Raw genomic sequence first — 12,560 nt, forward strand, 5'->3', positions numbered from 1 at the left:
TTATTCAATTTCATCCAGGCTGGGGGTCCTGGGGGACCTCCAGAGTTGGAAGCTGTGCCCACTCGGGCGGGGCTCCAGGGTCCCCGGGGGGAATGGCTCCATGGGGTGGTGCTCTCGACACAGGGAGCCGAGGGCCTCCAGGAAGAGTTTTCTGAAGGAGGAGGACACCGCGTTGTACAGGACAGGGGTCACTGCCGAGCTGATGTAGAAGAGCGTGTTGGTCACCATGTAGAAGTAGTGATAGAAATCGTAGAGCTTGCTGGAGGGGAAACCCGGAAGGCCGGTTAGAGGGCCTGCTGCCTGCCCGCCGGGTCCTCCCCTTCCTGTTGGGAGCGTCTCCCCCTCCCTCCACAGGCCCAGGTCAGGAAGGCCTGCTTCCTGCTATCAAGAAGCACAACGTGAATTCAAGAAACGTTCCATCAGCACTAGCTGCCCTTGGCTGCCACGCTCCACCCAGCATCGGAGTCCCTGTTCCCGGCTGCCAGGCCCAGCCGCCTGCAGAGTGAAAAGCATACCTGCTGATGGACAGGGACCATGGTCTGGGCTCTCGAGACATGGGGAGCCTCGTGCTGCTGCGTGAGGTCATGAAGATGTGGCTTCATGAAGGGGAGAGAGGCATTCTGAGAAGCCCCACCCCTGGCCACCTTGGGAAGGGCTGTACCTGTGTGCATGTTGGTGTGTGCGCATGCACTTGTGTGTGTGTTTGTGTGTGCATGCGTGCATAAGTGTATATGTGCACATGTATGAGCTTGTGCATGTTTGTGCACACCTGTGCATATGTGTGTGCACTTGTGTGTTTGTGTGTGTGTGCGTGTGTATGTGTGCACATGTGTGCGCTCGTGTGGGTACACCTGTGTGCCTTTGCTTGTGCATATGTGTGCATGTACTTGTGTATCTGTGTGTAGGGGAGATTGTAGCTCTTGAGAACGAGTCATCTATTGACACAGCTATTTCCTTGGAGGCCACATAGGATCTCTCTCCTCTCAGATGTCTGACTTCCGCTTACTATCAGGGTACAGTGATTTCCAAAAGGAAGAGAAGGGATTCTCAGCTTGGATTTTCTCCCATTGTGTCACAAAAGGGGTGCGCACGGTTTCATCTCTAAGGGGCCTCTGCTAACTCATGTGATCCCAGCTCTGAGGTCTCCTCCCTCTCTCCTTCCTTGTGAGAACATGGCCTTCGCCCTGCTCCCTACCTGCAGGCAGCTCTCCATCCTGGAGTTAGGAGGCCCGAAGCCTTGATTGCCGCTCACACGGCCTGAGCAGTTCAAAGAGTTTTCTAGATGATGCTTGGTTGCCCACCCTGAACTGGAAACTTTTGGGATAACAGACTGGGCAGGGCCAGCTAGAATGGAGACCAGAGTTCTGGAGAGGCCAGCAACCAGGGGGTTCCCCTGGAGAGCGCAGGCAATCCTAGCCCCACGCCACGGCCCCCCATGAGCTTCCTCCCCTCACTCACTCAGTCCACCGTTCGTCAGGGACGTAGCAGTACATGAGCCTGCGGATGTGGTACGGCATCCAGCAGACGACGTACACGGCCACAATGGCCCCTGCAGGGGAGGGACAGACAGACAGCGAGCACATTAGCAGTTAGGCAACTCTGGGGGGCGGCAGCTGCCTGAGGTGACAGCATTTCCCCAGAGCTTCTTCCTGGAGTCTAGGGGCTGGCAGGAGACTTTGAGGTTATCTGGCACACTCTTGTCTGGAAAGAAAGTGAAGGTGAAAGTCGCTCAGTCGTGTCCAACTCTTTGCGACCCCATGGACTATACAGTCCATGGAATTCTCCAGGCCAGAATACTGGAGTGGGCAACCTTTCTCTTCTCCAGGGGATCTTCCCAACCCAGGTCTCCCGCATTGCAGGCAGATTCTTTACCAACTGAAATATTAGGAAAGCCCCACTCTTGTCTGGATCTGTCCTCAAACCTGCTGTTACCCTGTCCTCTGAGTGAATGTTCACTTTAATCCTAACTGGTCCACTGACATGTTCTAGAAACTTCTACAACATCTATAACCTCCTGGCCACTAGAACATACTCCCAACTCAGGGCTGGATATTCCCCCTTGGTTGTCTAACTGCATAGATGTGTGTGCATGTGTGCCTGCTAATTCGCTTCAGTCATGTCCAACTCGTTGCGACCCAATGGACTGTGGCCCGCCAGGCTCTTCTGTCCGTGGGATTCTCTAGTCAAGATCACTAGAGTGGGTTGCTATGCCCTCCTCCAGGGGATCTTCCCCACCCCGGGATTGGACCCATGCCTCTGTGTCTCCTGCATTGACAGGGTTCTTTATCACTAGCGCCACCTGGGAAGCCCAACTGCATAGACAGTAGAACTCAAATGTCCTGCCTTACAAAGCCTCTCTCCTCCTGTATCCCCTTTTTCTGGTTGATTGATGGCACCACTGTCCATCTGACACCCAAGTCCTAAGCCAGAGAGGTTTGTTTTTCCAATACCCCCAAGATCCAGTCTATTAAAACGTTACTCCCTAGCATCTCTCCTCTCTCCTTTTCTCCCCACCTCCACTGTGCCCACCCCCAGGGGACCACATCTTCCCTCCACTGAACTGTGACAGCAGTCTCCTAACTGGCCCTATTGACCTAAACTTCTCCTCCTTCCTTTCCCTCCTTCTCCTCCTTCCCTGGGTGGCAAACCCATTCTCTAATCCACCGAAGTCCCTGGACCAGCAACATCCACCTCAACTGGAGTTTGTTAGAAATGCAGACTGTCAGGCACACCCAGACCAGACGCATCAGAATTTCTGGATGGGGGCCCAGGGGTCCACGTCTGACAACTCTCCCCAAGCATTCTTACATGCACGGAAGCTTGAGAAGCACTGAACAGCCTGTCCTGCAAGACTGCCGAGCATGTATATCTCAAGAGCAAGTCCCCCTGTCATTCCTGGACCCTGGCTCTTTCAGTGATGGCCCATTGTCTATGGAAAGAAGTCCAGGCCCTTCATGTGCTGCTTTTGCTACCTGGCACATCACATCACTCTTAGCTCTTGTATTCAGTCCTATGCATAAGACTGTGACATACACATGGCAGCAGAGACCCTGTCCCTTCCTCTGTCCTCTGGACCTTTGTGTGTGCCTGGATCACACAGGTGCTTGGAGAGACCTCTGCTTTCCTGTGCCTTTAAAGTTGCCCTTACAGAGCCAAGTTTGCCCAGATACTTAAAAAAACAAACAAACACATAGATCAACATCGAATCAGAGAAAGGGGATAGTTAGTGGGGAACTGGATTTGGAGACCTAGCTGGCCTGCCCCCACAATGCCTGGCCTGCAGGTCCTTAAATTCATTGGCTCCTCACATCCATCTGAACAACCAGACTCCCTGAATAGCAGCCAGGCGTCTGCTCATCTTTGTGTGCCACCCCTTGGAGCCGACGGGGCGGTTCGTGTACACAATTCCCATTCCTTCTTTTAATTATACTACTATACCTTACAGATGCCTGTTGGTGATTGTATAACTTCCCAGGGCATAGAGAAAAGTGAGACCTAGACAGAGGCAGGAACTAGCTCAAGGCCATGTGGCCAGGGATTGGTGGAGACCGCCCTGGTCTGGCCCTTCCACTCCGGGCGGGGTTACCAGGAACTTAACTGAGAACTTGGATGCTGCGCCGGAGGCCATGGATCCGGCGGGAGTCCTTGCGTCTCACCAGGGCGGCCTGGTCCCCCAGGGGCAGTGTCTTCCTCTCCTTGCTCATTAGCTCCAGGCGGCTGGGGGCAGAACTGCCTGCGGCGGGAGGGGACGGCACCTGGGAGCAGAGGGCCGCCAGGTGGCTCACGGTGACTCCGTTCAGGAAAGCGGTTAATGCCAAAGGGAGCACGAAGGACACCAGCACATTCACCTGGAAAAGGTGATTCCAAGGGTTATGGCAGTGGCTCCAAGGCTCGGGGACCGCTGGTCCTCAGGTGTGCCCGAGGGCCCAGGAATCTGCAGCAACAGGAGCAGGGCTGGGAGTGCTGCTGCTGTAAATGGCAGATTTACAGATGCTGAGAAAATTCTTAGAAAGTAAGGAGAGAGCAGTGAAAATAGAAAAGATAAGAAAACAGGGGGCGTTTAGGATGCTCACTATCTAAATAATAGCCATTCTGGAAAGAAAAATAGAGAAAACAGTGGAGGAAATTATAATGTAGCAAAAAAAAAAATACACATTTAAGAAAGTTTTCCCAGGGCTTCTTTAGTGGCTCATTGATAAAGAAACCACCTGCCAGATGAATGGATAAGAAAGTTGTGGTACATATACACAATAGAATATTACTCAGCTATTAAAAAGAATGCATTTGAATCAGTTCTAATGAGGTGGATGAAACTGGAGCCTATTATGCAGAGTGAAGGAAGTCAGAAAGAAAGATATCAATACAGTATATTAACGCATTTATATAGAGTTTAGAAAGATGACAACAATGACCCTATATGCGAGACAGCAAAAGAGACACAGATGTAAAGAACAGACTTTTGGACTCTGTGGGAGAGGGCAAGGGTGGGATGATTTGAGAGAACAGCATTGAAACATGTATATTATCATATGTAGAATAGATCACCAGTCCAGATTCAATGCATGAGACAGGGTGTTTGGGGCTGGTGCACTGGGATGACCCAGAGGGATGTGATGGAAAGGGAGGTGGGAGTGGGGTTCAGGATGGGGAACACATATACACTCATGGCTGATTCATGTCAATGTATGGCAAAAACCACTACAATATTATAAAGTAATTAGCCTCCAATTAAAAAAAAAGAATCCAGTTGTCAGTGTAGGAGACATAGTTTTGATCTGGCAGGATCTCACACGCCACAGAGTGACTAAGCCAATGCACCACAACTATTGAGCCTCTGCTCTAAGCCCGGGAGCCACAGCTACTGGGCCCATGTGCAGCAGCTACTGAAGCCACGCTCCCTAGAGCCGTCACTCTGCAACGAGAGTAAATTCTCAAAAAGTGTTTTTACCTTCTATGGACCTTTTCTCAGGTCTCAGGAGGTTACAAAAGCATATGTTCCATCAAAATAAGCTTGTGAACCAACATAGAGGGAGACCTGGCATCCCCAAATTGGGTGTCCCCCAGAGGAGCCAAAAGATGGGATAGCATTGGCAAGGTGCTGGAGCAGAGGAGAGGGCTCCAGGCATGATTGAAAAATACAAGATGAGGTTGGTTGATTATCTGATGGGGCTCAACATATTGACAGGGTATTTATACTTCTGGTGTATGCATGCTAAGCCTCTCAGTTCTTTGCAATTTTGAAAGCAAGTGGAATGCTTTCCTATTGCAATTTTATTCCTATTTCTACAGTTTTCCATATTCCTGTTAAGACTGCAGTTGATATATATATTTCTTTTGAAATCCTTCATTAACGTTGAATGTTAAGGCCTGTTTTTCTAGCTGTACAATGACCCAATAAACTAATTGTTCTTGTCATGGGGCTAAAGATCACTAGTTTGGGTGATAATAGAAAAGCATAAGACTGGGTGGGTCATGAAATCTACATTTTTTTACCTGCTCTCCAGGTAATTCTTATACCCAATCACGTTTGTTCACCACTCTTGCAAGACTAGGAAGACTTCAGAGTCAATCTTGAGTTCGAATTTGTAATTCTCTTAATTTTTTTTATTGAAGTATAGTTGGTTTACAATACTATTAGTTTCAGGTATATAGCAAAGCGATTCAGTTATACATACATACATATATATTTTTCAGATTATTTTCCATATAGGTTATTCCAAGATATTGAATATAATTCCCTGTGCTATACAGCAAATCTTTGTTGCTTGCCTATTTTATATATAGTACTTTTTATCTGTAATCCTATAGTCCCAATTTATCCCTGGGCCCTCCCTCCCTTTCCCCTTTGATAACCATAAATTTATTTTCTAGGTCTGAGGGTCTGTTTCTGTTCTGCATTTAGTCATTTATGTTATGCTTTAGATTCCACATATAAACGATACCGTGTAATATTTGTCTTTCTCTGACTTACCTTCGCTCAGTATGATAATCTCTAGGTCCATCCGTGTCGCCACAAAATGGCATTATTTCATTCTTGTTTGGACTTCTCTTAGTGTTTCACTTTGGCCAACTCTCCCCAAATCCTTTGTTAAATCGGGCAGTGAGACCGAACTTTCTGACTGCTCTCTAGCGTGAGAGATGAAAACACAGGCGGTGGGGTCGCTCCTCCCGCTTACCTGGACGAAGACCTGCAGGGTGGTGCGGCTCACCAGCACGGTGCACACGCGCGAGGCGGGCTCCGGCTCCCCGCCCGCCGTCTCCAGCTCGTGCTTCTGCCCCATGATGACGGCCATGGGCAGGGCCAGGCCGAGCGAGGCGGCCCAGACGGCTGACAGCAGGCGGCGGGTCTTGCGCGGTGTCAGCAGGCTTCGGGCGCGCAGGGGCTGGCACACGGCCAGGCAGCGCTCGGCGCTCAGGCTGGCCACGCTGAGCACCGTGGCGTAGGCGCACAGCTCGCGCACGAAATAGTAGGCGCGGCAGCCCAGGTCTCCGAAGACCCAGGGGTAGTGGAACCACACGAAGTTGTAGAGCTCCATGGGCATGCCGACCAGCAGCAGCAGCAGGGCGGAGAGGGCCAGGCTGAGCACGTGGCAGCGCAGGCGCCCCGGGGGCCCGGCCCGCGCCTTCAGCACCACGTGCAGGGACAGCGCATTGCCCGCGGTGCCCAGCGCGAGGATGAGCGAGTAGAGCGCGGTGAGCAGCACCTTGGCCCAGAGGCGCGTGTCCACGCCCAGCCGCGCGTCCAGGCTCAGCGCGGGCCCGGGGCTGGGTCCCGGGGCCCGCGGGCTGCCAGCCTCCATCGCGTTCCCGAGACTGCGCTCCCTCCCTCTCCCTGCCCGGAGACTGGGCGAGCTGCCCCGTTGGCCAGCGCCTCCCCTCCTCTCTGGGAACCTCCAGAATGGGAGGACACGCCCCGCGAAGGGTGCCCCGGAGCCGGTGCAGGACCGCGAGGGTAAGCCTGTGAGCTGTGCTCACGTTTCTCAGTTCAGTTCCCCGCGGGGGAGACACGTGCTGGATGGAGGGTGGGCTCATTTTGGGGGGACCCAAGAGACGGTGAGTTGGGCCGGATGCCTCCATTTACTAGCTGTGTGACCTTGGGCAAGTTATTTTTTGTCCTCTTTCAACCCATTTCTGCATTTAAAAAATATAATCTACACTGCAGACTTTCTGTGAAGATTGAGCTGGTGAATCTGTGTGCAACTCTTTACCTGTAGCATAAGCAGGCATCCCACATGTACCATGTGCTCTGCTGCTGCCTGTGTGTACCTTCCCAGGACAACTGATCAAGAATTTGCCCACATGTCAGCATTTCCCAGGTAGCTCAGTGGTAAAGAATCCACCTGCAATGCAGAAGACGCAGGTTCAATCCCTGGGTTGGGAAGATCCCCTGGAGGAGGAAATGGCTACCCTCTCCAGGATTCTTGCCTGGAAAATGCCATGGGCAGAGGAGCCTGGTGGACGGTGCACACGGGGTCATAAAGAATCAGACACGAATGAGCTTGCGTGCCACATTTTGCAGCTGTTATTCTTGGGAAAGGGCTCTTCCATCTTCTTGCTAAAGGCTGTTTCAGTGCCACAGTACTGTCCTCAAGTAGGTCCTCTGTCACTGAGAGATGCCTCCACATGATATCTTGATATCTGCTTTCTCCATCCTTTGAGGATGTCATGCTCCTGGAGCAGTGTGAGAAAGTGAAAGGAAATATTGCACATGTTTTAAAGCCTTCCATGGGTCTTTTTCCTAAACCCATCTAGAACACCAGAACTTAATTCACTTATTTCAGTTTCTTTGGCTGCACTGTTGTTGTACCAGGGCTTTCTCTGGTTGTGGTGAGTGGGGGGCTACTTTCTAGTTGCAGTGTGCAGGAAGGTAAGATGCAGGTAATAAGGGAGTGAGGAAGACTCAGCACCAATGACACATCCAGTGGGCTCTCCCTACAGATGTGTGCAGAGGGGTCAGGATTTCTATCTTCACCCAGGGGACTAGAGGAGAATGACTGATATGCCCTCTGGTTGTAAATCCCATACCTGGTCCCTCTAAGCTGAAACTCTGAGAACATATCCGTCTGTGGATGCTCTGGGCCTAACGCTTGCTTCTTCAGTACCTACAAGAACTTAATTTTGCTTCTGAATAAAAGCATCACTTGTGTTAAGATTGCTTTCAGCCTGTTTCGGAAGACTCTGATCCTTGATATCCTCCACTGTCTATGTTAGAATAAAAATCTGGGCTTCCCTGTTGAGTCACAAAGTGAAAGTCTCTCAGTCGTGTCAGACTGTGACCCCATGGACTATACCGTCCATGGAATTCTCCAGGCCAGAATACTGGAGTGGGTAACTGTTCCCTTCTCCAAGGGACCTTCTCAACTCAGGGATTGAACCCAAGTGTCCCATGTTACAAGCAGATTCTTAACCAGCTGAGCCACCAGGAAATCCCAAGAATACTGGAGTGGGTAGCCTGTCCCTTCTCCAGTGGATCTTCCCGACCCAGGAATCAAACTGGGGTCTCATGCATTGTGGAAGGATTCTTTACTAGTTGAGCTACCAGGGAAGCCCGTTGAGTCACAGGCCAAGCTAAATTTCTCGATTTCTAATTGTGCAGCAAATAATTCAGAACTACCCAGTACTGGAGGGCGCTGCTGGGGGTGGCAGTTATGGAAGGGAAGGATTATGAGTCCAGAGATGCCAGAGGCAGGATGCTGTCTGGGCTGTCTGGGCAGTGGTGTGAAGTACTGACAAGGCTTCCTGGCCAGCCAAGGAGTCTCTGGGTCTAAGAATCTGGGTGTTCTGTTTGCTTTGTGTACCTAGATTCCTAACTTTCTTGCCTGTTGCATATAGGGTCCCATCAAAAGGGCTTCTGCCATGGACTGAACTGTGTTCCCCTCCCCAGTGGTTGAAGACTTAACCCCTAGTGTGATTGCATCTGGAGTAAGGAGATAATTAGAGTTAAAGGAGATCATAGGTGGTAAGTATCCATGTAAGGACTTCCCTGGTGGCTCAGATGATAAAGCAGGAAATCTGGATTTGATCCCTAGGTCAGGAAGATACCCTGGAGAAAGAAATGGCAACCCACTCCAGTATTCTTGCCTGGAGAATCCCATGGACAGAGGAGCCTGGTGGGCTACAGTCCATGGGGTCGCAAAGAGTTGGACATGACTGAGCGATTAGCGCACACATTAGAGGAGATGTCAGAGAGCGCCCCACCTCTCTGTCTCTTTCTTTCTGCCACACGAGGACACAGTGAGGAGGAGACGGTCAGTCTGCAAGCCAGGAAGAGAGCTCACACCAGGAACCAAATCTGTTGGCACCTTAATCTTGGACTTCAGCCTCCAGGACTGTGCGAACGTAAACTTCTGCTGTTTAAGCCCCACAGTCCCTGGTGTGCTGTTCTGACAGCTTGAGCAGACTCAGACAGCTTCCGTCCCCAAGTTGCCTTTGGGCCTGATGCCAGCACGTGACCCAGAGACTTTACTTGCTACTTGAACCTTGGAAAAAGACAGTTAATTCCCTGTTTCCGTCACTCCAGAATTGAGTCATCGTAGGGTTTTCTGACTCAGAGAAAGAGGGGACAACAGAGTCACTGTGTGTGTATGTGTTATGAGAGACAGAGAGAGAGGCAGAGATGTAACATATTTGCAGGTTCTGGGATTAGAACATTGACCCATTTGGGGGTTGATACCCTGCATTTCACACCTCAGGTGCAACCTCCCATCCTTTTTCTCAAAGACCTAAGAATGCAAACCTCTTCATGGAGTGGAGAAATCAGGGAAGGCTCTGTGGAGGAAGGAGGTGTGGCCTGACCAGTCAGTGGACACATTTGGAAAGACCTTCCAGGAAGTGGGTCACAGCATGAGCTAAGATTTAGAAATGGGACCAGACAAGGTGCTCTGGGAGGGGGGGGGCGGGCGGCGGTTCACAGGAGACTCCCAAACCAGGGCCTGGCAGCCTGGGGAAAAGGGGCGCCCTGTGGATTCTTGTGGCTGGGGCATGTAGGAGGCAGTGTTTCAGGGCAGACTTCAACGTGGTCCTGCCTGGGGTCCCATGGGGCAGCGCAGGAGTCCTCAGAAGTTCTAGTGGAGGACAAGTTGGAGAGACTGGCCAACAGAAGTCCAAAGTAAAATAGAACTTCCATTTCTTTGTCTGTAAAATGGAGCTATTCATGCCTACCTCAGAGTGACTGTAAGGATTAGTAGTCGTGACTGCTTTTTGAGGGTCTAATACACGCCAGGCGTTTGTCAAGGACTCTCTGTTCATGGCCTCAAGTGCCCCCACAATAGCCCTGTGACAGAGAGATTATTTTTATCCCTGTGTTTCCCAGATAAGGAAACAAAGGTCCTTAAAGGTCTGAGTCAGAACAGCTTCGAGGCACGGAGTCAGCCCCAGAGCCCAGGCCTGTGTGACTCAGATGGTGCAGCTCAGTCATCACATGTTGCTTCCAGGAGCCCCATCAACACACATGTCCCTATTTCTAGGCACACCAGCCCAGCCAGTGCTGGCTGTCATCGGCCTGACATAGCAGCAGGACACCCGTCAGCCTGACCTCCCCACAAGCAGGGATGTGAAACCCGCCTGGGCTCGGAGCCCGGAAGAGCAGGCACGCCCCCTCTTGTTCACGCTGAGGCTCCACGTGGCTGGCCCTGGGGATGGGTGCAGGAGGACTGGTGTGCTGTGTTCACAGCTCCCGTGTAGCTCTCTGCGCCTATCACACAAACAGCTAAGCGCTCCCCATGACCTGGTATAATGACTCACAGTCTTATCACTGATTGGTCATGAGGTTCTCAAAATATCTTGACAGCAGGAATTAAAAATAGTAAGAGTAGTGGGCACCCAACTCAGTAGAAGTGTCTGAAAGTGTTATTTTCACCCTTCCGTTGAGGACATTCAGGGACCTTCAGTCTGTGGGAGCCGTTCCAGGGAGTGGGCTGGGGGCCACTCTGCCCTCTCTGCTCTTCTTCAGGGGGAGGGTGGCCAGCTGCGCGGTGTGTGGCCAGGATCGTGGTGACCTGGGCATGTGGAAGCCTGGGGTTCAGAACCTTCCTGTGGCTTACCAGATGCAGCAGAACTGGGGTAGCCGCTGACCTCCAACCTGTCAAGGGAGGTTGTTATAACCCATCACGTTCGTTAGGACATGCCTGGCATCTTTCTGGTATCTGTCCACACCACCCCCGACACATCCCTGGATGGATTCTGGGTCAGGGTCCCCTCCAGAGAGCAGGAGGAAGAAGAGTGAAGTGAGTGGAAAGGCAGAAGGTCTGGCTGGGGAGGAGGTAGGGACCAGGGTCGGTGCTTCTGCACCCACGGAGTAGAGCTGAGAGGTGTTTGGAGGAGGGCAGTCTTAACATCACAGGCTGTAGGGATTCTGGGGGCCAGGGGATCCCTCTGTGCTAGGGGTCAGGGAGGGTGTCTCCTTCAGTCCTTGTCAAATGAGATGGAGCCTCTCATCCAGGCCTGCAGCTCACCCTGTGCTCCCTCCCCATCCCCGTCTTCCCCAGAAACTGCCTCCCCGCACCCAGCTGCGGGCCTGCACACCTGTGCCCCGCGGAGCCCAGCCCCATCAGCACAAACCCGCAGCTCCTGGCAGGATCAGAACCACGTTCAAGCACCGTGTTTGGGGTCAACCCGACCCTGCTTAGAAACTTCCCACTTTGTGACCGAAGACCAGTTCTTCAAGCTCCTCTTTCACTTCCGTAACCTCATAGGGCTCCCGTGCAGAACGTGTACTGGAGAGCAAGTGACCGCCTGGTGGTGTACCTGAAAGTGTTATTTTCTCCCTTCCCTGGCTTCCTGGTGTGCAAGCAGCACTCAGGTCCAGCGAGTTGTCATGAAGATGCTGCTGAGTGTGATGGAGGTGACGCCCATGGCCCCCTGGGGAAGGGGGTCCACTGACTCCAGCCTTCCTGACTCCCCAAAGGGTGCCCGTGCATGGAAAGAAAGGATTCCTCGTTGCTTCTGTGGGAAACCAGTGGCTTTCCCGGTGGCTCAGATGGTAAAGAATCTGCCTGCCCTGCAGGCGACCAGGGTTTGATCCCTGGGTTGGGAAGATCCCCTGGAGGGGCGCATGATTACCCGCTCCAGTATTCTTGCCTGGAGCATCCCTTGGACAGAGGAGCCTGGTGGGCTACTGTCTAGAGGGTCTCAAAGAGTCAGACACGACTGAGTGACTAAGACTTTCGCATGACATGACAGTGGTAGAGGAGAAGGTGAATGGACTACAGGACCCGCACATCCTCTTTTGCAAGGTTCCCTGCACCCAGCATGTGAGGTGGTGCCTCCCCCCAACACCTCCTCCCCACAGATCACCTCTGGAGGCAGCACTTGTGGTTTTGTGACCTTGGGGAAGGTAGTGGTGAGGCAAGAGTACCCAGCAGGTCACGCCCTGTGACTGGGTGTCAGTCTCACAGAGTCCAGAGAAACTGGCGTCTGCTGGAGACCTCTGCATCCTTCAGGCCCCGGGAGGTGTCCCGGTGTTGTTTTGTTAGCCAGCCCCAGGTGGGAGAGGATTTGCAATTCAACACTCTGCTCTTTTCCTGAGCCTTGTGACTTGGCCAGGCTCCTGGGTGGAAAGA

At 52.1% G+C, this 12,560-nt stretch overlaps 1 protein-coding gene across 1 annotated transcript; it reads right to left on the reverse strand.

The window, feature by feature from the left end:
- On the reverse strand, nucleotides 1–6,803 carry NTSR2 (neurotensin receptor 2). Its single transcript, XM_065927190.1, has 4 exons — nucleotides 6,177–6,803; nucleotides 3,599–3,848; nucleotides 1,459–1,549; nucleotides 1–259 (listed from the first exon to the last, which is right to left on the reverse strand). Exons 1-4 carry the CDS (start codon nucleotides 6,798–6,800, stop codon nucleotides 1–3), a joined length of 1,224 nt encoding a protein of 407 aa, XP_065783262.1. The 5' UTR covers nucleotides 6,801–6,803.
- Between the last annotated feature and the right edge of the window lie 5,757 nt (nucleotides 6,804–12,560).

The sequence above is a fragment of the Muntiacus reevesi genome, chromosome 3 (assembly GCF_963930625.1).
Source record: "Muntiacus reevesi chromosome 3, mMunRee1.1, whole genome shotgun sequence".
In the NCBI taxonomy this organism is placed as follows: domain Eukaryota; kingdom Metazoa; phylum Chordata; class Mammalia; order Artiodactyla; family Cervidae; genus Muntiacus; species Muntiacus reevesi.